The 22,666-nt window shown below is 43.1% G+C and overlaps 2 protein-coding genes across 2 annotated transcripts; both read left to right on the top strand.

Moving 5' to 3' along the window:
* Positions 1 to 207: 207 nt before the first annotated feature.
* Positions 208 to 10,846, top strand: slc12a3 (solute carrier family 12 member 3). The gene is made up of 26 exons (XM_063480449.1): positions 208 to 489; positions 564 to 707; positions 1,324 to 1,399; positions 1,492 to 1,587; positions 1,692 to 1,831; positions 1,930 to 2,040; positions 2,944 to 3,055; positions 3,140 to 3,270; positions 3,419 to 3,503; positions 3,811 to 3,971; positions 4,242 to 4,349; positions 4,691 to 4,814; positions 5,789 to 5,890; positions 6,010 to 6,165; positions 6,249 to 6,348; positions 7,346 to 7,457; positions 7,569 to 7,706; positions 7,868 to 7,974; positions 8,161 to 8,243; positions 8,447 to 8,524; positions 8,621 to 8,719; positions 8,868 to 8,979; positions 9,398 to 9,484; positions 10,252 to 10,390; positions 10,500 to 10,567; positions 10,705 to 10,846. Exons 1-26 carry the CDS (start codon positions 208 to 210, stop codon positions 10,844 to 10,846), a joined length of 3,093 nt encoding a protein of 1,030 aa, XP_063336519.1.
* Positions 10,847 to 12,106: 1,260 nt separating this feature from the next.
* Positions 12,107 to 21,521, top strand: LOC134630347 (homocysteine-responsive endoplasmic reticulum-resident ubiquitin-like domain member 1 protein). Its single transcript, XM_063477554.1, has 8 exons — positions 12,107 to 12,463; positions 13,475 to 13,552; positions 15,564 to 15,641; positions 16,396 to 16,550; positions 17,552 to 17,662; positions 17,756 to 18,124; positions 20,356 to 20,467; positions 20,702 to 21,521. Exons 1-8 carry the CDS (start codon positions 12,311 to 12,313, stop codon positions 20,873 to 20,875), a joined length of 1,230 nt encoding a protein of 409 aa, XP_063333624.1. The 5' UTR covers positions 12,107 to 12,310; the 3' UTR covers positions 20,876 to 21,521.
* Positions 21,522 to 22,666: the final 1,145 nt, after the last annotated feature.

The raw sequence follows: 22,666 nt of genomic DNA, 5'->3' as shown, positions 1-22,666 counted from the left end.
AACTAGCCCTCTACCACGGCTTCAGGCTCTTCCTGCATAGTTAAGGTCAAATATAAAACCAACCCCTCCTCATTCATCTTGAACCACAGCATGGCTCCTGCACCTTCACTGACTCAGACGCTGGGATAGGACGCTCAACATCGGCTCACTTTCTTCACTAGACTCGTGGTCACAGACATTTTTAAAAAGATAATTCTGCTGTTCTGAATGGAGTTACAAGGAGCCAATGATGGCATTCGCCTGGCTGCCTACAGAGCCAATCTCCCTGCGCCAGTGGCTAATGGTAAAGCGACATCAGGAGGCTTTGAGTCCGATTACTACACGTGTGATGGGGATGGCAGCAGTGTCGCATCTCGCGTATCTGTTGATTTAACTGGCTACGAGACTCTGGATGCCCCGCCGCGCTACGACTTCTATGCCAACACGGAGGTGTGGGGCCGACGAAGGCAGTTCAGGCCATCTCTGTTCCAGCTGCACGCCGGCCCTGAGGTGAGGGATCTCTTATTTATTTAACTACGAAAACTAAGAGAGACGAACTGAGTTTGGTTTTGTGTCTTGAGCAGGATGACTCCAGACCTCCCATGTATGAAGAGACAACAGCTGGACAAGCGGCGGCAGGAGGGCAGGACAGCTCTGAGGAAGATGAGGATGAGCAAAAGGAGCCGCCATCTGAACCCACGCGCTTCGGATGGGTGCAGGGGGTCATGGTAGGTGGAGGCTTTGACCGATGTGAGGCAATTTTTCTGCTGCTGTTTTTGAACTTGGAGCAATCTTGAATCTCCAGATATGTAAAGTTAAAAGATATTTTTCTTAGACTTAACGTTGAAGGCCTTTAAAGCAGCATTCGTCTTTCACAAAATTCTGTCTTCCATGCAAAATGTGTTTCCTGCAACTTAATTCAACTTAAACAAGGAATTAGAAAAGATTAAAATCTGAGACTAATGTAATTTAACTGTCGCCTGTTTTTGCATGTGAAGCTGTGAAAATGTGAAATTGTTTCTGAACATGTTTGCTTGATTTTGACTCTTGAAAAGACACCCTGAGGCATTAAAGGGTTACAGAGTACAGTCAATGACTTATTGTTAAAGGAAGTTAAAAATATTACCCGTGTGAAACTTTAAGTTTCTTCCAAAACCAAATGAGGCCAAAACCCAAAGTAGATTGATGACGATTTCATATTTGATGCACTTTCTACAAGCTCACTTTCATCATGCATGTAGGCTTGGACAGAAACAGGACTTTTACTGGGCCTCCACAGTGATGCCGTTGATGATACTTAAACAGACACCAGCAGGCTTTACTCAGTGTTGCATCTGTTCTCAGATCCGCTGCATGTTGAACATATGGGGGGTGATCTTGTACCTGAGGCTGCCTTGGATCACTGCTCAGGCTGGTATAGGTATGTCCAATGACAGCATCCTTTATCCACGGCACGTTTCCCAGACGGTGAGTATCCGTCACACTCACGGTGTGTTTCCCTGTTCTCATCAGGTATGACCTGGGTCATCATCCTGCTGTCCTCGACTATAACTGGGATCACTGGTCTCTCGACCTCAGCCATCGCCACCAATGGCAAAGTCAAAGGAGGTTGGATTTGTTCACTGCCACATGCAACAGCCTAGCTCTTTACTTTTAATGCTGCTGATTCCACACACAATGCTCACTTTTTTAATCTACCCTCTCATCTGCAGGCGGGACGTACTTTCTGATCAGTCGCAGCCTCGGTCCAGAGCTCGGTGGGTCAATCGGTCTCATCTTTGCCTTTGCGAATGCTGTAGCTGTGGCGATGCACACCGTGGGCTTTGCTGAGACTGTTACTGACCTCATGCGTGTGAGTAGCATGCCGTTTTATACGTGCGCTTTTATAAAATACAGTAAATAATGTCTGTTCATTGTCTTTACTCGTGAAATGTCTTTGTGTGCCATCAGGAAAATGGAGCCGTCATGGTGGATCGAACTAACGACATCCGCATCATCGGCATCATCACGGTGACATGTCTGCTGGGCATCTCAATGGCTGGCATGGCCTGGGAGTCAAAGGTTAGCTTAACCAGTTGTATGTGACACTATGATAAGCTGCCATAGTGGTTTGGATTTAAATGAATAGAATATTTGCTCATTTTTGTATTCAGATTATGAAGCCAGAGTCACTAACCAGTCCGGTATTTGGAAAAATCATTAATGCAACATAAACTCTTTTTAAAGCCATCTCACTTTTTCACATACTAGCAGAGGACTCGCCCTCTTCCTAGTTAGCATGTTGACGCTAGTCTTTGTGATAAACTCGGCCAAGCAAGACACCAAGTCACAGCCGCCAATGATGAAAGACTGAGCCACACTTCAGCAATGAAATTAACATGTTTCCAGCCTGGTGCAAAAGCAGCTAATGTCCCCTTAGCTGAGAACTGAGAACCTTCACAGACCTAATGTCCCCTTCAGATTTTTATAACTCACCCACATGGATTTTGGTAACTCAGCAGTCTGGTGTTCTTAACTGAAAGGTGTGCTGGCACAGGCAGGCTTAGCTCCTGGGTCTCGCCTCCGTTAGCTGAGAAGTTTGCGTTGGTGAAATTGTCGCATTTTAATGGCCTTTTTTCTGCATTTTTTTAATTCATGTATGGGTGTGTTTATGCTTGCTAACCAAGCTTTCCATGTTTCCATCTCCACCACCTTCATTTCTGGCTCAATAAGTAATCTAAATAAAATTAAAAATAAAAATTCAAAAACTGCAAAAACTGAAAATGCAAATGTTGAGGCAAAGACTTGACTTTAGCCTTTTAGCCAACCAATCAGCAGACATTTATGGGTCGTATCAGTTTATTTCCAAGAAGAGCTTTTTAGTTCAACTTGGATATATAATCGATGCATAACAACGTGACTTTGTCCATCTTTTTATTACAGTGTGTGCATCTGCATGTTTACAGCCTATTCTTCCTCCCACAGGCACAGGTTCTCTTCTTCATAGTCATCATGGTCTCATTTGCCAGTTACATTGTTGGAACAATCATTCCTGCTTCACCTGAGAAACAATCCAAAGGTTTCTTTAGCTACAAAGGTGACTATGCAGTGAGCCGGTCGTGCAGTTTACGGTAGTTTATCACCGAGCTCTCCTGTAAACTCATTCTCTTCCCTTTAACAGCAAATATCTTTGCTGCAAATTTTGTACCTGACTGGCGAGGGCCAGGGGGCAGCTTCTTCGGCATGTTCTCCATTTTCTTCCCCTCTGCCACGGGCATCCTGGCAGGAGCGAACATCTCCGGAGATCTGAAGGCATGTTATACAAATGCTTCTTTTTTTTTAATAGTGGGAAAAATATACAGATAAGCCAGTCAGCTTCATGCACACACACACACACACACCTTTAAATTCAATTTACGTATGTTCATGTTTTTAAAAGCCTTTGTCGTCTCCTCCTCAGAATCCAGCAGTGGCCATCCCCCGAGGGACGCTGCTGGCTATTTTCTGGACCACAGTATCCTACCTCATCATCTCTGCTACCATTGGTACTGCAGGCCTCTGGGAAAAGCTCTATTTTAGAGTTGATACTTTTTTAGTTTATTTATATGAAATAAGCTTACAAGCAAGTCTTGTAACTGCATTTTGCACCTGCAAAGTATCCAAACCACTTTTATTGCAGTTTCTGCTAGAGCAGCCGTTTCCACCACACTTTATCATAACACACACACACGGCTCTATGTGCATAGTATCCCAGTAACTGTTGTTTTATGCAACAGCTCCCTGATCGCACAGTTTTCCTCCTGTAGGAGACCAAAAAAAGCAACCCTTAACTTTGTCTTTGTTTCCTCCCAGGATCTTGTGTGGTGCGGGATGCGTCTGGCGGGTTGAACGACACGCTGTCTCCCTCATCAACAGTCGAGGATTGTGTTGGTACAGCATGCCAGTATGGCTGGGACTTCACAGAGTGCATCAACAATAAGACGTGCGTCTATGGTATCAGCAACTACTATCAGGTCAACACACACACACACACACACACACACACACAGGAAATAAAAGTCAGTGCTGCATTTTCTTCCTGGTCATCATGGAAACTTCTAGTCTGTTCTACCCTGTCTAAGGTGATCCCGTTTACACACTTTTACTACTTTTCTGTAATTTTCCCTTACTGTCGCTCCACGGCCACACTCCCGCTCTATTAAGCAGCCACAGCAGGTCACCTTGTAAACACAAAGATGTCTCTGCCCTCTGAGTGTACTGAGTGAGCATATTTCTGTCTGCAGTCGATGAGCCTGGTGTCAGCCTTCGCCCCTCTCATCACAGCTGGGATATTTGGAGCCACTCTATCATCAGCTTTGGCCTGCCTGGTGTCTGCTCCCAAAGTCTTCCAGGTACACGCACAGTCGGTCTTCACGGAGGTTTACAACCATCAGATATTTCTTGTGACTCTTTAAATGTTTTTACAGAGTGTTTGCTTTACTGTGGCTTAAAGAGGTGAAGTCTCACATCCGTAGATACAGGCAGTAAACTCACTTATATTTAGACTATGAGAGGAATCTGGGATGTCTGCAGGAATATTGTTTAGACACAGGGAGAACACGTCAGACTAAATATTACATTTTCTTGTTTCTTACTCCACAGGTCGCAAACTCAGCTTTAACGATGAAAGTCCCTGAGTGTCTTCTTTCTTGTTTTTAATGTGTTTTTAATCTAACCTTTTTCCCCCTCACAGTGTCTGTGTAAGGATCAACTCTACCCTCTCATTGGCTTCTTTGGCAAAGGTTATGGCAAGAACAATGAACCGATCAGAGGATACCTTCTCACATATATCATCGCTGCTTGCTTCATCCTCATCGGTGAGACTTTGAAAGAGTCCGAGTCATGTAATATCTGAATGTGCCGTATGTAAAAGATGCCTCGAGCTCAACATTTTTCAAATAAGATGAGTTAGAGGCATACCCGACAGGTTCAGAGGGCAATAACGGAATCATAGATGCAGCAATCAAAATGTTTTTGACAAACTGGAGGAGTCTCCCCCTGCTGGCAGTTAGAAAGAATGCAGTTTCAAGGCACTTCTGCATTGGGAACAGTGTGTCCATCTTTCATCATTAGTAGTCCCTGCTGTTTGGGTTTTAAATGTCAGTATGTGAGTGACACTTCAAACCCAAACAGCAGAGACTAGCAATGATGGATAGCTGCTGAGAAAGAGTTTCCTAATTTACAAACATTTCTGCTGTTTTCATCTAATTTAAGAAAAAAAATGTTTCAAAAATGTTTAGAAATACATTATTTCATATAATTATATTAAATATAATTTAAATAATAAAATCATAATAACCATAAGATCATTAATTGGATATCAGTTAAAATCTTTAATCCCTTTAGTCAAATTTGTGTCATTTCTTTAAATGAAGTTTCATTTCAATAACATTTAATAAACCAGCTCTTTGCAGAGAGAATGTTTAAAAAGAACCATTTTACACATTAAATGACTGTTCTGTAGCTTTACAGAGCACCATAAAGATTCAGTAAGATGTTTCAATAGGAACGTTTGCTTTGTAAAGAGTCAGCCAAGTTACCAAATGTACTGAACGGTACATGAAATCAAACAGTTTTGATATTTGTGATGGCATATGCTCTATGAAGCCCAAAGTCAGCCAAGTACTTAAGCTTACCTTACTGCAGATATCTGTTAATGCCAAATCAAACTGGATTAAGTTATTAATTATGCTATCAAGCTTTTTCCTTGCGGCTTCATATTAAAAGCTTTTTTCATGTGAAGCAATCACAGAAAACAGACAAATCCTCTTCTCTTTTATTGCATCACCAGCTGAGTTGAACACCATCGCGCCCATCATCTCCAACTTCTTCCTCTGCTCCTACTCTTTGATCAACTTCAGCTGCTTCCACGCATCCATCACCAACTCACCAGGTAAACAGCTCAGAGATGGCAGAGCTGACTTTAAATTTTTAAAAAAGATCATTGTATATAAGAATGAATCATCATCTCAAGTTAAAATATGAATATATGTTAACTGTCTGTGTGTGCAGGTTGGCGTCCGTCCTTCAGGTTCTACAGTAAGTGGCTGTCGCTGCTGGGCGCCATATGCTCCGTGGTGATCATGTTCCTGCTGACGTGGTGGGCGGCCCTTATTGCTTTTGGCGTCGTCTTTATTCTGTTGGCATACACACTCTACAAGAAGCCAGGTAAACACACACAAACTCTCACACACACACGTGTGTAAAAACAAAGCCATGCTGCTGCTTCACTCCCTCTCTGCTGTGTTTAGATGTGAACTGGGGCTCATCAGTGCAGGCGAGCTCCTACAACATGGCTCTGAGCAGGTGTGCAGGCCTCAACAGCGTCGAGGACCACGTCAAGAACTACAGGTGAGCCTCTCCAGTGTCTCTTTCTGTTGTAAGGTATACACCCCAAACAGCTGAAGATCCACTATTAGCTCACACTTGATGAACTCACTTTTAAATCTGACATCTTCTTCTCTTTCTCTCTCTGTCCCCTCTCCCCATCTTGCCACCATGGGGAGCTCCTCTGCTCCTCGACTCTGGAATTCCCGACCTCCTGATTTAAGAAATATCTCTTCCTTCTCTCTCTTTAAGTCCCAACTCAAAACTCACTTGTTCAAAATAGCTTATAACCTCTCCACTCTGCTATTTTAAATTTGTTTTATGTCTTATGCTTTTATGATCTGTGTAAACTGCTTGCTTTTATGTTGCTTTTATTATTCTGCTGTGTACAGTGTCCTTGAGTGTTCTGAAAGGCGCTTTCAAATAAAATGTATTATTATTATTATTATTATCAAAATTTGAAGGTTGGATGAGTGTTTTTGGAGATCCTAAATTAAGTTAAGTTTCCTCTTTAGTCCAGGGGATTCTTTTTATTTTCATTCAGTTTGCAACAGTGTTACCATTTTTTATACTATTACTAAAGTTGGATCCACGGTTGAAATGCAGTAGTTTAAAGTTTGTTTTGAGTGACTTTATCAACACTTCAGTTATTTTCACTAACCTCATAATAACATTATGGCAACGATGGGGAGGAAGAACACTTTTAAAGCAAAGCTTTTTTTACTTCTACGTTCTAAGATTGAATCAATGTTTCTGGAACGATTGATGCTTATTTTAGAACTTCTTCTGGATTCATGAAGACATGAAGTCTAGTGACTTTTTTCAGGACTGCAATGACCTTGGTCACCAAGGACATGCCCCTCAAAAATAAATGGTACAGTCTAGCTTATGCACCAAGATACAAAAAGCAGAGTAGGACTGATAGATAGAAGTTTATTTAGTAATTTTCCAGGAAGAGAAAAAATGGAATACATGAGACATGAAGAGTAAACTGCTCCGTATCTAACTCCAATACTTTCAGGCCCCAGTGTTTGGTGCTAACGGGCCCTCCCAGCAGTCGTCCCGCCCTGGTGGACCTCGTCAGCTGTTTCACAAAGGATCTCAGTCTTATGTTGTGTGGAAATGTGTTAACTGTGAGTTCTCCCACTGATCGCACAATAAATCCAAACAATAATCGGAACAATGATGAATTGTTTGAAAGCAGAGTAATGAAATCTTTCTCCCTTCCTCCCCGTGTTTTGCAGGATGGTCCCTCTCCTTCAGTACTGGAGAAGGCAATGAGCGACAGTCACCTGAACTGGCTCAACAAAAGGAAGGTCGGGTCGTTCTACAGAGGAGTGGTGGCTGCAGATCTGCAATCTGGGGTTAACGTGTTGCTACAGGTCAGGGGTGAAATAGTGTAATTTATAGTTGAGATGTATCAGCAGAATTGGGCCGAGGGGCAAGGCCCACCCACAATTCCAATGCTGCCCTTTTGTAGTGACTGAGGTGAGAAAAGCACACCTGTGAATCCTCACCTGCTTGTGTTCTGACTGTCCACCAGGGGGCAGGTTTGGGCCGTATGAAGCCAAATGTTCTCATCATGGGTTTCAAGAAAGACTGGCGGAGTGACACACCTCAGGCTGCTCACAACTACATAGGAATAATGCGGTAAGCCAGAAAAACTTTTATGACCAATACTGCTGATACAGTCTTGCTAACAGTGTATTATTTTTGCAATATCAAATATGTATTGTTTAAAAACTGAACCTCAGTTCCATAAAAGGCCATCCGGCCAGCTAAAAGGTACGAGTGTGTGTTGATGCACATGGTCATTCATTTAAATGTCGCTTGCAGTGATGCGTTCGACCTGCAGTTTGGTGTGTGCGTGCTGAGGATGAGAGAGGGATTAGAGGTCTCCAATCCATCTCAGTCACACGGTGAGAGCCTGCATGCATATTACAGCAGGCTGCACATCAATGAACCCGGGAATGCTGCAGCCACTGCTACGTTCCCGTGTCACTTTGCTCTTGGCATCAACAAGAGGCGTGCTAGGATGTGCAGTCCACATTTATCCATCATCTTTTAAGTAGCTGCCTGCAAATAAATTAATGTGCAAAGAAATGTCTTGTTTTTGTTTCAGTTAATCCAAGTTTTGACGGTGGACCAGAGAGCATCAACAGCATCTCTGTTCCTTCCTGCGTTCAGACAAGCCCGACATGTATGTAAATGCATGATAATATCACAGGCACACAGAATACCCAAAGACCCTCTATGGTGTCATTTAAATTCTATAAAACACGTTGTCTGTTTGCAGCTTCTGTCTCCATCGAGCCCGAGCCTCAGCATAGTACACAGTTTCAGAAAAAACAGGGAAAGAAGACCATCGACGTGTACTGGCTGTCTGATGATGGAGGTCCGAGTACATCTCCATTAGTCGCCTGCTTTATGTCTTAATTCAAGAATGTCCACAGACATTTACTCCTCGTGTGTGTGTGTGTGTGTGTGTGTGTGTGTGTGTGTGTGTGTGTGTGTGTGTGTGTGTGTGTGTGTGTGTGTTCCAGGTCTGACCCTGCTGCTGCCTTACCTGCTGACCCGCAGAAAGCGCTGGGCCAGGTGTAAGGTCCGAGTGTTTGTGGGAGGAGACGCAGAGAAAAAGGACGAGCAGAAGCAGGAGTAAGTATCATGCACAGGTCTACAGTGTGGACATGTCCTACTAATGTCCCTGTGAGCCACAGCTCAGGCTTCAGACTGCTCTCAGTGCTTCGCTTCAAAAAGTTTCTTTCTTCTCTTGGAGTTTTTCCAAATGTCCAAATCATCTCAGGAACGCAGCACTTTAAAGTCAAACTGTAGTTTGTTTTTTTAATAGGTCAGTAATATAAAAATTCTCTTACTGACAGCCAAGTTTTGTTATTTTCACCGTAAAATTGAACAATCTTTCATCATCATCAGCCTATATTCCATCAGAAAGACTTACTTTGTTTTCCCAAGAAACGGGGAAATGCAGTATATGATCTGACATCCTGCGTTCTCGCAGACACAGACTACACGCTGTTAGACATGTGCTCACTCCAGCCTCACGTTCTCTTTCCAGGGTGTTGGAGCTCATCAAGAAGTTCCGTCTTGGTTTCCATAGTGTCGAAGTCCTTCCTGAAATCAACCAGCCTCCTCAGCAGATGAAGTAAGCTTGAAGATGAGAATGAAGGATGGATGTTTGGGAATGTGAGCCAAAAAAGCTGCTGTCAGCTAACATGATAAGAATCCTGATCACTCAGTTTTTTGTTTTTTTTTTTTATTTTAGGTTTTTTGTGGTACATGAGGTAAATTAGCCAAATCACTAACTTTAATCTTTTATAATATCCCCACCCACCAAACAGCTGTTGTGAAGAGCCGGGGGAGTCTATGAGGACTGACTCACTTTTGAAAGCGGTCTCTAGTGGCCGTTAGACGAACTGCAGCTTTTGGCACCATGCTGACTTTAGAGATTGTTGCTTATGACAAAGAATATATTTGAACACAGTATTTCAGAAAAGTCTTTAGATAACTGTGTTAAGATTTCACTTAATCTATGAGCTGCTGCATCTAAAAAAAATTCAATTTAGCTGAATTTAGGAGTTTTATTCTTCTAAAACTAATCAGCAATTAGTTTTACATTTTCTGCTCAGGCGTCTCAGATTTGAACAGAATTTTTTTGGTTCAGAGTTTGAGCATATATAGGGTGATATAAAGTTTTAGCTTCCCTATTTATTTATTTTATAATGTGTCCATCTCATACTACAGCTGATTTATTTAAATGAAAAATGAATTTGAAAGACTTAAAAAAAAAAAAGATGTCTTGAAAAGTACAGTATGATATGTGAAGCTAAAATTTAAAACCAGACAGTTGAACAGAAGGCCCACGATGATTTGAGATGGAATAACTCCAAACTCTGTCTCTGTGTGCTTCAGTGTCCATCAGTTTGAGAAGATGGTCAGTCGCTTCAGGGTGGATACAAATTCTAAGCCAGACTCAGATTCTGGATGTGCAAGCCAACATCAGGAGCCCTGGATGATCACGGACCAGGATTTCGAGAAGAACAAGGCCAAGGTCAGACACAAACTGATCAAATATGTTTAAACCAAGCCAAAACATTTCTTCTTTCCTCGCGCATCCCGTTAATTTGAACGTTTTTTGTTTTTTTTCCTGTGGAATTCAGTCTCTTCGCCAGATCCGCCTAAATGAGGTACTGCTGGATTACTCTAGAGAGGCCGCTCTCATTATAATGTGAGTAGTTTTTCTGCTTTTATTTAATAAATGATGGCAAGTGCTGAGTTTACAGGTGTTGTGAAGCTCTCACCTGAGAATGTTTCAAGCTTATTGTTACTGGGTGAAAATCAGCTGTTTGCTGTGTTTCCTGACAGCACCATGCCAGTGGGGAGGAGAGGAGTGTGTCCCAGCACACTCTACATGGCGTGGCTCGACTTCTTGTCACGTGATCTGAGACCTCCAGTCCTTCTGGTCAGAGGAAACCAGGAAAACGTTCTCACCTTCTACTGCCAGTAACATCTCCAGTGAGACCAATGGACATATATGAAACCAGTTATCCTGACATTACAACACCTTTCAGGCCACAGAAGACATTTATTTTTCCATAGATTTATTTCTTGTAATTTAATTTTCAGGTATTAGTGAATGTAATTTCTTCAGTAATGAGCACATGAAATGCTTTGTTACATTTTGATTAACTCTGATCACAAAAATTAGTGAAAAGACGTCTACTGTACAGTGTCCTCTGTGTTTATCAGTTAGGGTCCCTTCATGCTAATGTTGCACTCTCCACTTCATAATATACAATAAAAAATAATAAATATAGCTAACATACACATTCATGGGAATATGAGGTTGAAATAATTATGCAAGTCTTTGTCTGACAGATAATTGATATTGACAGAAAATGCTAAATAAATATGCATCTGACTTCTTTTTTTTTAATCTTTCTATTTATGGATTTGTGGCACAGGAGCAATGGTCTCCTATAGCTTCACCATCAGTCTAATTTAACTTTGTAAATAAAGTCTTCAGTACTCTTTTTAATATTAAGGTACAATATTAAGGTAATGAGGTACAATGGGAACACACGGTATCACAACATGTCCTTGTTGTAACTCTCTTGTAGTTAAACCAACGAGCTATGTAATAAATCGATCATTAAATTAATAAATACTTGTATTTGTAAGTATATGCATATAATCAAAACATGATACAGTATTAAAAATGTTTAAAGGTGCTGTTGTAGTTTATCTGGTCATTTTTTCACGGCAGTATTTATATTCCGATGTTTTACTCAGATGTGTCGTTAACATCTTGTGGCTCCGTTCACTTTTATGGATAAATCTTGTGGGAATATCTGAAAGTTTACAGCTGATGTAACACGCCTGATGTAACTTCAGCTGAGATAGTTTTGCTTCTCTTATCAGAGACGGAAGCTCACAGGAGCTCTCACTATGACTGTGTTTTAGAAAACAGCAAAAGCAAAACCTTGAAGAAAGCTCACAGGAAGTGTACAAAAGAAAACATACAAATGTTTCACTTTGGTGGTGTGTGTTCGCTTTTACTTGGACTTTAGCCCGGGTCTAAGCGCGTTTATCTCTGCTTTTCGATACCTTCTCAAATGGCACCAGAGTGTGGGTTATTCCTAAATAAACGATCTTTGGAAGCATAATCAATAACTGCGCATGCTCAAGCGGCGAATATTCTGCAAACCTCCACGTCTGAGCACGAGCAGACGGTAGCCAATCAGGAGCGGCCACAGTGTGTTTGGAAACAACATTCCTCCTCTAAAGTCCCGTATGAGGACCAGCGGAGACACTAGAGCCACCCCGGTCACTGCAGTTTCTCTTTAACGTAAGACGCACTTTCCCCCGGCCGTTCTTCGTGTTAGGGAGTCCAGCGAGTCACGGAGACATCCTGTTTTTCTAGCTCACACATCGCCATTACACCCGGAGCTCGAACCGACAGACGGTAAAAATGGATGCAGGAAATTCTGAACAAAAGGCGATCACTCTCATCATAAAGACGCCCAACCAGGCTCAGGAGGACCGGACCATCGAGGGAGTGAGCCTGCAGTGGACCATAAAGGAGCTGAAAGCGCACCTGTCCGCTGTCTACCCGACCAAACCGGTGAGTTTACACAGAGGGCGGCGGAGCTACTCGCGGCTGTGCTGTGGAATGTGATGAGAGTAAAAACGAGATGTCAGCCATTTCCCGGGTCACGCGCGTGCATATGCGCGCGCTCACACGAAACCAGCACAGCGTGCCTGCGAGTCCCGTGAGCACGAGCTCGCAGTCATGTCATTTTTTTCTGTTTAATTAATAAACTGAACTGTGACTGACACACCTGCAGTGAACACGTGTTTATGTCTGTCTGTTGTTTTGGTACAGACGATGGAGGTGTTTTTGTATCTCTCTGTAGATATGTCTCTGAAATAAGTACAACTTCACGGGAACATTCGTGTTATTCAGACCACAGAGGTGTGTCTGGGGGGGGGGGGCTGCACATGTCAAACATCAGTTTTGAACAGGAAGCAGAGAAGCAAAGAAGGATCTACGCTTCAGTGGGGTTTGGAGGCGTAGTGATGGCAGCTGTAGCCAGGCACAGGCAGTGGACTGAAAAGGTTCAAGTGAGGAGCCAGGTTTCGGTCTGTTTACCCAAATGTTGTGGGAACTTGGCCATGTGTTTCTGGTTACGAAATGTTCTCATCGAAATCAAAGGCGAGGTGCTGAGACAGAGAGGGTCTTCATCCTCTTTGATGAAAATAGTGCTGTGGTAAGCTCACAGCACACGAACACTTTTTAAGCTTTAATATTGGGACATCCCCTGATATGTCTCAGATTGCACTGTAGAGATGATTTACTGCAGCTGGAACCTGCAGTGAATAAAGTGTTATCTTTATTCTTTGTTTTGATACTAAGAATTCTTTTTTGTTGTTGTTGTTGTTTGTTTACTACAAATAGATATCATTTCCCGGTGTCAATTATAAGTCTGTGTGATCTACTGCAAACAAATTACTCGACTTTGGCCATATTTCATGGTTTCAGTTTAGTACCTTAAAAAAAACAAGCTCCCATACCAAACCCAAAGCAGCAAGGAGATCTGATCCGTTACTGACTTTATTCTTGTTTCGTCTCCAGGCTGTGAGTGACCAGAGGCTGATCTACGCTGGCAAACTGCTGCCTGATAACCTGCACATTAATGGACTCTTCATACAGGTGTGTATGATAGCACGAGCTGTCATGTGAAGTTGTAAATGTCACGAGCTGATTATGTGCCACTATGCCGGTGACAAACTGGTGGAAGAGGGCTGCTTTTATCTCGCTGCTGCTTGTAGGAAAATAAGAAAGTACACAGTAATTACTGAGACCTGTGAAAGGGCTGTGCCACAAAAACTAGGACAGACTATTTCATGTGTTTGGTTGATGGTTTTTGTTCAAGAATCCCAGTAGAGGCTCATATTGCCTGAGAAGGTATGATAGACGTAAGACAATACCAACCGTGCACAAAGGAGCTGTCAGCCATTTATTCTGTAAACCAATCAGCATACAGCTGTAGAAAACCTGCACGCAAGCTTTGGAGCTTCTGCGGCCTCAATTTTGTGGGCCCGTCCCCACTTCCTTATAAACTAGAAAAACAAAACAAACAAAACTCATCTTACTGTCTGTCAGCGTTGGGAGCAGCCGGGAGGAACCACTATAGAAAAGAGTGCAACAGAGGGACACTGAGAAGGTTGAGAGCCGAGGCTGAGATGGTTTGGACACGTTCAGGGGGGACAATAGCAGATCTGTTGGACAAAGGATGATGAAGATGGTGCTGCGAGGTAGGAGGAAAAGAAAAGGACCTCAGTGAGGATTCATGGCTGTAGTGAAGGAGGCCAGGGATATTGTGAGATGGAGATATAAACTTAAATTTCAGTTGTAAACAGCACTGTAACGAAACAAAATAACCGTGGACTTTTTTTGTTTGTTTGTTTGTTTGTTTTCTGTAAAAATCACTGATTTTGGCGTAGTCTCAGTTTTTTTCCTCCCATGGTCATCCACAGTTTGAGAACCACTGGCTACTCTGAGTAGACCCAAACCCAGCAGAAGAGCTTCATACCGTACCAGAGCCATGCTTCCCTCACTGTAAGGGTCAAGAGTGCAGTTTTTTTCCTTTCATTTGTCACTGGTTATCAGACACACACACACTGCAGTGAAAGGCCACATGCAAAAGTATGCAAAAAGAAAAAGTCACAACCTGGACACCGTCGTACAAAACGACTTCATTATTTCTGAGAAAAAGATTCCACAGAAGCATCAACATCACAAACAAGTTGGTTTAGTTCAGTGGCTTAAATTAGCACAGGTGAAGGCTAGCAGACCCCTATCATCTGCCTGATATGGCTAGGGATGGGTATTGTTTAGGTTTTATCCAATACCGGTGCCAAACCGGTACTTTTGAAACAGTGCCGGTGCTTAAACGGTGCTCGAACCGGTGCTTAAAGAATGGAGAACACAAACATTGTCCTGACTCTCCTCTTCGGGTTCTTGGGGGATGTTGCTAACTCCGGGTCCGATAACAGGCACCACACCCACAGTAGATGTGCTCGGTGTGAGGTCTCGCAGCAAGCTATCAAACACGGTGCATTTCTCAGCTTTTAAAAAAACGCTATGCGTCGCCAGGTGTTTCATCAGATTCGAGGTGTTACCTCCTTTGCACAGTATCACCTTAAAGCACTTGTTGCAGGCTGCTGAGTTTGCATCTTTTGCTGTAGCTCTGCTCTAAAAGAATGTACGTACCTGGGCCCGCCTACTATCCTTGGAAAGGTAAAATGATTGGCTAGAATCCAAAGTGTATGACATCTCAGGGGGAAAAAAAGCACCGAAATGTGCACTGCTTTTCGGTCTGGTTACTACCGTTTATGTCAGAACGATACCGGTACCCATCCCTAGATATGGCACTAATGGAAGTCACTGTGGCCACGCCCCAAATCGTACATTCGGGTTCTAAAAAAATTCACGGTCAGTGCAGACCAAAACGTTTTTCAAACCAGGCTGTAAACATGCCTCATAATCAGTCTGTGGAATCGACACAGGCGACGTTAAGTGGCCTCCAGAGCTCGTACGTTGGTTTAATTTTGCAGCCTTTGAGGTTATCAAAGTTTAATCGGGGTTCATTCAGACACAAGTCTGTATGTGTTGGGTGGATGTCACATGTTGTTTAACTGTTTTACCTCCACTTCCACAGACAGACTCAATTCCCACACTGCACCTGGTGTGTGCTGTTAGGAATCCTGCCCAGGGACCTCTGGGAGCCAGACCCAAGGTGAGAACACTTTAGAAGTAACACTCAGTGACTTTTCTCTAACGTCAGCACGTTGTTTCAGTCCTCCTGGCTTTATAAAGACCTGCAAGTTCACAGTGAAACTCCTGTTGGTGAGATATTTGAATTCTGAGCTCCTGTAAACAAAGCAGCTGGCTTCATGTCGCCCTCGTGTCCCTACGTTTGCATACAGGCTAGTTTCACACACAGCGTCCTTGTGTGCGGTCTGTTACCATCCTTGTGTCTCAGAAATGATACCTGGCTGAGGCAACAGTGTAGTTTGCACTTCAAATGCTTTTCTAAATAGTTTGTAAGTTTTGTCGAATTTTCGAGGATATTTTCAGACTAGGACAGACTATTTCCTAGAGCCCAAACTAAAATAAAACCTTTTATTTTGTTTTAGTTTGGGCTCTGATGATGACAAATTCCAATCAAGAAATCAGTGTGAGGTTATGTAAATAACCTCAAGACACTCTGGTAAAGAGTGCTGCAGATGTGCTTCTTCACCTCCGCCCTTATTGTTACCCCGCTGTGTAGTGGAACTGTTCTGCTTCAGCTGTTATCTACCAGAAGTCAGCCCAGACACTAAAGATGGCATGCATTAGTATCAGTACACTTCCAAGCCGGAAACAAAGCTGCAGAAACAAAATGTGGTAGATCTGATAACACAGGTCCCAGCAGATGTTTTTTGTTTGTTTTATTTTGTTTTGGGGGGGTTTGCAGAAAAAATGACATCAAACTCTTCTTCCCTTTGCAGGCCAAAGAGCCACATTCCTCCAGTCCACAGCCCACGCCAGCCCAGACTCCCAGCCCACCAGAGCTGCGGCAGAGGAGGCCGGCCTCCGCAGCTCCAGCCCACACACAGACTCCAGTGTCTCCTCCACAGACTCCTGTGTGGTCTCCTGCTGCCATGTAAGCAACAAAGGAAGAACTTCAGCTTGTGTTTCAGTGTGCTTTAATCCATCGTAGCAGTGTTTGCACTGTCAGAGAGAATGACCGCTACGCAGCCAAACCACTGAACATTTTTTATTCACCTTTAATACAATGCAGCTATGACTGCTCACCGTACAGTAAGCCATCGCTGACTTCCCTTCTCCACTTCCCCACTGGGGGAATCCCAGTTTCAAAACCAAGTGGCCTTCGGTTAAACTAACCTTTTAAAAGCTGAAGAACAGTCGAATCCTGATCATGTGATTTCTGGATCTTTGTTATTGTTTGTCAGTGACATTCAACAAAAACCCCAAAAGCTGAACTTAAAAATCATCAATCGTGATAAAGATGGAGAACATGGAAGAACCCACAGTGCTTTGCAGGTTGTGCTTTCTGAGTGGCCACTGTTTTCTGTGTCAGGCCGTATTTAAATTGCAAACATGTAGCTGCTTTTAAGGTGGATTAAGGTATAATTTGTAGTTCATTTCATTTAAGCAGTGCAGAGCACTACCTCTGGAACCAGTATCAAAGATCACTGTTTCAGAAGCTCACAGCAAACGGCAAAGTGTTTTGAATTTTCAAAAGTAAGCACCAACACATAGAGATGGGTGACTGTAGTTCCTGGAACCAAGAAGACTGAAAATAATCAAGCATAGCTGAAAAATCAGCTGATGTTAGTTGGAGCTCCGCTGAGCCCGCTCTACACATACAATTACTAAATCTCATTTTATTCATCGTATTAAAGCTGCTTTAGTCTACAGTTGCTGTGCATCTGCGGGCCGCTTTGCAACCCACCATCACTCAGTGCCTGCTCTGCTTTGTACCGGACTCTTTCTGCTGCACTCCACGTATGGGACTGAAGGCGAACACAGTCCCAGCACAGAGATGTTCTCTCACGTATAAACGACTGCAGATGTCAGAAAATGATTTCTGTTTCCTAAAGAGAAGCGAAGATTAACAGTCTCGTGTCATGTCCCCGGCAGGACTGGAGCTCCTCAGATGACCCAGCCAACCTTTCCCACCTACTCCCTGTACAGCCCCCAGCAGCTGCTGTGGCTCCAGCATGTCTACGCTCGACAGTATTATATGCAATAGTGAGTTCTACTTCACGCACTGAAGGTTTTACACCCACAGCCACGTCTTGTATTTGTCTGACTACTCTCCTATTCTCATTTTCCCACCACCAGCCATGCAGCTTTAGCAGCAGCAGGCAGCATTCCCACAACAGCTCCAACCATTGGCCAGTACCCTCCTGTTCCCGCCCACCAAGTACCCGTCCCTGCCCCGCTAGCTGATCAGAACCCCATCAACAACCTGCCAGCCAATCAGAATCCAGTGCAGGATGGTGCTTTCATCAACCCAGGGGAGGCCAACCAGAACATGCGGATGAACGCGCAGGGCGGAGCCGTTGTGGAGGACGAGGAGGGCATGGAGCGCGATTGGCTGGACTGGTTGTACTCTGCTGCAAGATTCGGGGTCCTGATGATGATCGTGTACTTCAACTCCAACCTGAGCCGCTTCCTGCTGGTGATGGGCACCCTGCTCCTCATGTACCTGTAAGTGTGCAGCTGTGGGTTCAGAGAGCTGTTGTAATCACTAGATTTAACTCGGAGGGCTCAACAAGAGTCTGGTTTTCTGAGTTCTCCCTTTTTAGCGTCTCTTGGTGAATTGCACACCAACACGCCTCGCCCATTTAAAGCCCAGCAGCCTGTCTGACTCACAGACGGAGCCAATAGGTGTGTATACATAGAGCCCCGCCTTCAGGACATGGATCCTTTAAACCTGTTACACCAGCAAGGGGAACAAAAAAGGTCCCTATACAGACCAATATAAGAAATATGTATTCTATTATATTTATTTGTCTAGCAGACCTGTACAAATTAGACTCGAGCTGCTGTAAGAGCAGTTTTGGTAACACTTTGGTTACACTTAATATTTAGTGGTAGGTACACTAAAATAAGGCAGTAATGTCAGATTTTTAAGATAAGACTTTATTGATCCCACGACGGGGACATTTTTGCGTTACCTCAGCTCAGGTACAGATATCAGAAGGAAAAATACAAAAAAAGTACAAACAAATTAAAAATAAGTAAGATAATACACTATATACAACGGTAGCATACACAGTATGTGATTATGAATATGGTTGTGGAAATATGCAAGACATAAACTATATAGCTTAACATAACTATTCTACCACTGCTACAGAAGACAAATGAATATTTAAATTAAGAACTGCAGGTGCTTCAATTACTAATTTCTTGATAATTTAGCAGAAAAACAAACTATTTCTTTCTCAAGTATCCCATACTGTTCAGGGGGCAGCCTTATTATAGAGCGGCTTACCCTTTGCCAACTTCTTGGTATTGTGCAGGAAAGGAGACAAATATTGTGCTATAAAAATGTAAATTGTGATCTGAAACCCGTCACCTCTCAAAATAAAATAAACTTTTTCAATGATTTACTGTTAAAGTGGAACTGAATTAGAATTGAAGACGGTAGACCTATAATCTGACAGTAGACACGTTCACAGAGTTAAATGAAGTGTGATTTCTTTTTTAACATTATTACTCTTTTGGGTCAACGAATATCAGTCATGTTTCCGTCAGTACTTGTTTCTTCATATGTATTGAACTTCTGTCCTAAGTGAGTCTAAACCACTGAATAAAGCCTGAACTTCCTCTTACTGAAAAAGCTTAGACCGCAGTACTTCCTCATGCTGCGGGGCTGCCACACAATCATTTTTACTGCAATAAGCTTTGAAATATTTGCATCTCTCTGTAAAGGAGGGAGTTTCCGGGCTCAGCTGTGTACTGCTGACTTAAAGTCGAGTGATTTCATTAATGATGGCTGCACTGATAGCCATCGTGACACATACGAGTTGTTGTTAACATCTATCAGCCATGTTGGCAGGATGTGCTGACTCACTTCCTTTAAAAAGTTTTTCTTTAAATCTTAAAACTCTGGAAGCTGTTAAAGAAAGGCGCGCTCACCAAAGGCTTAGTTTGAGGGGTTTGCTGCTGGTCATGCTTACACTCTTATTGAGACTGGAGGCGATCACGCTGTCACCATCAGCCATGCTGCCCTCCACCCACTTCCCTCTTGCTGACCGATGACCTCTACGGCTCAGTTCTGTTTTTGTTTTTTTTTTTTACTTTTAATCATGATGGTAGACTTTAAATCCTCACAAATGAGTTCACAGGTGTCAGCACTCAGCTGAAGGTTGACTGAAAGCATCACCTGCAGTTATAGTTTCTAATCACTTCTTAGTTTTTGGAATAAAAGGCTCTAGACGAGCGCTCACGTGTTTTGTTGCCGTGACAACTTTATTAAGTGCTAAAATGTCATGTGTAATGTCTTCAGCTTCTCATCTTAAGCAGAAATCTGATCTGACATTTAGTTTTTCTCAATAAATGACTCATATCGAGTTCTGTGAGATCATGTTTTCGAGCCCTGAGCTGTACCCAGCTGCCCGCTGCTGACCCCTAGTGTTCACTTTCAGATTTATCTGACTGGTGTTTAGGTGGTGCAGTTCTCCTTAATCACAGGGAGCAGAAAATGGGGGGCAAGAAGTTTTTTACCACAGGCCTGAGCTCTTGATCCAGCATTCTGATGGAGACTAGCGTGCTGAAACCAGGCACTGACAGCTCTATGTGGGCATCACGGTGCAGGAAGATCCAACCACGATGTGACGTTACAAACCTTTGGAGCTTCTTTCAGGATTATAACAGCCCTCGGATAGTTAGCTTTTCCTTGTAACCCCTGAATTTCCTGCCTTGTTTTCCAGACACACCGTTGGCTGGTTTCCCTTCAGAAGGAGAGTGCAGGTCCCAGAACCCAACCAGCTGCAGCCCCCCGAGAACCAGCAGAACCAGAACAGGAACCCAAACCTGAATCCAGTAAGAAACTCATCATTTTTCTCTCTTGTCCACTTTTCCTACATTTGATGAAACTCCAGCTAAATGCTGCACACTGAGAAAAGACTGAAGAGTATGTTTTTGAAATGAGCGTGAGCTAGCAGAGGGACCAGGGTCAGGTCGAGTCTCTAACCTGCACACAGGCCCAGATGTTTGCTGTAGTGGGTGAATTAAGTGCTGCAGGCTGATGTGTGACGTGTGTGTGTGTCTCCTCAGGCAGGTGAGCACGCCGACAGACAGCAGGACGAACCAGCAGCTGAAGGATCAGAGGGAACGATGACAGCGGTGTTAGTGCCTCCTCACCGAGTGTCCGTCATGTGGACAGCCTGGGTTTTCTTCAAAACCTTCTTCTCCTCCCTCGTACCCGAGGCCGCTCAGGCTGTGGCCTAACTGAACATCTGGGACGGAGGACTGATTGCAGGCAGTTCCCGCTCTTCTGTCATCTCTGGAGATGTTTCCTGAAGCGTGGGTGGAAGGCGTTTACCGAATAATAAATGGACGCAGACAGAGCGCTGCACCTCAGTGCTCCGAGTTCCTGTGTGACTTTGATCTTTCAAGTGAGCGGGAAGCAAACCACACCAGCAAGATTCCCAAGAACTGCCAAAAAATGTGGACAGAATCAAAAGATGCAAGACCTGAAAATATATTAATAAATCCTCCAACAGGATCCCAGCTGACCTGACCACATGCATCCACTGCCTGTCACCACCCCCCCACCCTGATCGTTCCCTCCTTTTGTCCATTAAAGTGGCAGCAGGTGCCGATAATCCTCCTGAAAGCTGAAACTGTTGTGCCTAAAACGCTCTTCATGTAACGACGTTTACATCCACATGCCTTCTGATTTAAAATCATGTGTCACGCTGTGGTCACTGCGTGGCCCGACTCCGTGAATCAGTATTCGGATCATCCGAGGACGCGTGGGTGCACGGGTGTCTGTAACACTCAGACGGACTGAAACGCTCGCCTCTTCCGAAAGCGGCTAAACTTATCTTCGCATTGAATTTTTTAAATCAGGGTGCTCAAAATGATCAGACAAAGATATATATATATATATATATATATATATATATATATATATATATATATATATATATATATATATATATATATATATATATATATATATATATATATATATATATATATATAAAAGGATTTCTGTTATTCATATATTTTGGGACCTTTATTTGCTTCCTTACACTTGTTATAGTTAATCAGAAACAAGCTGGAGGTTTGTCCAAACATCCACATTAACAGAAGTGAAAACGACACTTTACTCCTCGTTATTTTTGGGGGGGCTTTTCCCTTTCGGTGAGTGGCAATTGTGACCAAATACAATTTGAAATCAATCTGTAAAACAGTGATGGCGGTGTAGTTTAAAAATAAGTTTTGTAATTCTATTGTATGTACACGAAGCACTTTATAACATGTATCTTATGCAAAGAGAGGTTGTGATTTCTATTAATGCCGAGTGGGCTCATAATTGCTTTTATTGTCAGAGACTGGACAAAGTTTCGTTTTAAAGTGTGACTTGATGTGAAACTGAAATGTGGTACGTTCCTGCTGTACCTGCCCTACTCAAGCCTCCCCTTCTGTTCTCAGTTTATCAGCTGTGCTTGTTTTGGGTTTTTTCTTTGGTCCTCAGCAGAGAATAAACAGATGTTAATATCATAACAATGCCTCTGAAAAGAAGCAGCTTTTAGCAGAGGTTAAAGCCCTTCCTGTAATCCAGTCTAGTTTGCTTAGCGCTTAAGCCCCGGGTGTTAGCACTCCGGTTCCCTGTGAGGGGACGACGGTCGCTCGTGGGTCACAGTGTGTGATTGGAAATTTATTTTTTAATCATCTTTCCATTACAAATGGATGAATGCTGTACAGTGAAGTGTGTTTTCCAATAATGGATGCAATAAATATTCTTAACTTTAATGATTCCTTATTTTGTGGATTTGTTTCTTCTGATGTTTGCGTTTGAGTTTGATGACCGCATGTTTAAACATACTGAGGCTCAAGTCCCTGCAGAACACGTGTTAATGTTGTGACCTTCAGTAAACTCTCTACATACAGTCTCCCCACTGCATGTGCTGCCTGCAGGCACAGTCACAGCACAAATACATTGAAATTATAGGTTCAGCACAGCAAGCTAACAATTATATTTGCAGGTTATCTTAAGCCGAATGCAAATAA

Source organism: Pelmatolapia mariae, linkage group LG7, assembly GCF_036321145.2.
Source record: "Pelmatolapia mariae isolate MD_Pm_ZW linkage group LG7, Pm_UMD_F_2, whole genome shotgun sequence".
Taxonomy (NCBI): domain Eukaryota; kingdom Metazoa; phylum Chordata; class Actinopteri; order Cichliformes; family Cichlidae; genus Pelmatolapia; species Pelmatolapia mariae.
Note: the sequence above shows the minus strand (reverse complement) of the source record. Positions and strands in the feature narration are given on the sequence as shown.

Bases quoted from the DNA above. Each gene is read 5' to 3' on its own strand.
- slc12a3 (XM_063480449.1), top strand. From the start codon at position 208: ATGGAGTTACAAGGAGCCAATGATGGCATTCGCCTGGCTGCCTACAGA. The intron at 8,244-8,446 runs GTGAGAGCCTGC...TTTTTGTTTCAG, and splicing joins CAATCCATCTCAGTCACACG to TTAATCCAAGTTTTGACGGT. The intron at 8,720-8,867 runs GTCCGAGTACAT...TGTGTGTTCCAG, and splicing joins CTGGCTGTCTGATGATGGAG to GTCTGACCCTGCTGCTGCCT.
- LOC134630347 (XM_063477554.1), top strand. From the start codon at position 12,311: ATGGATGCAGGAAATTCTGAACAAAAGGCGATCACTCTCATCATAAAG. The intron at 15,642-16,395 runs GTGAGAACACTT...TTCCCTTTGCAG, and splicing joins CTCTGGGAGCCAGACCCAAG to GCCAAAGAGCCACATTCCTC. The intron at 16,551-17,551 runs GTAAGCAACAAA...TGTCCCCGGCAG, and splicing joins GTGTGGTCTCCTGCTGCCAT to GACTGGAGCTCCTCAGATGA.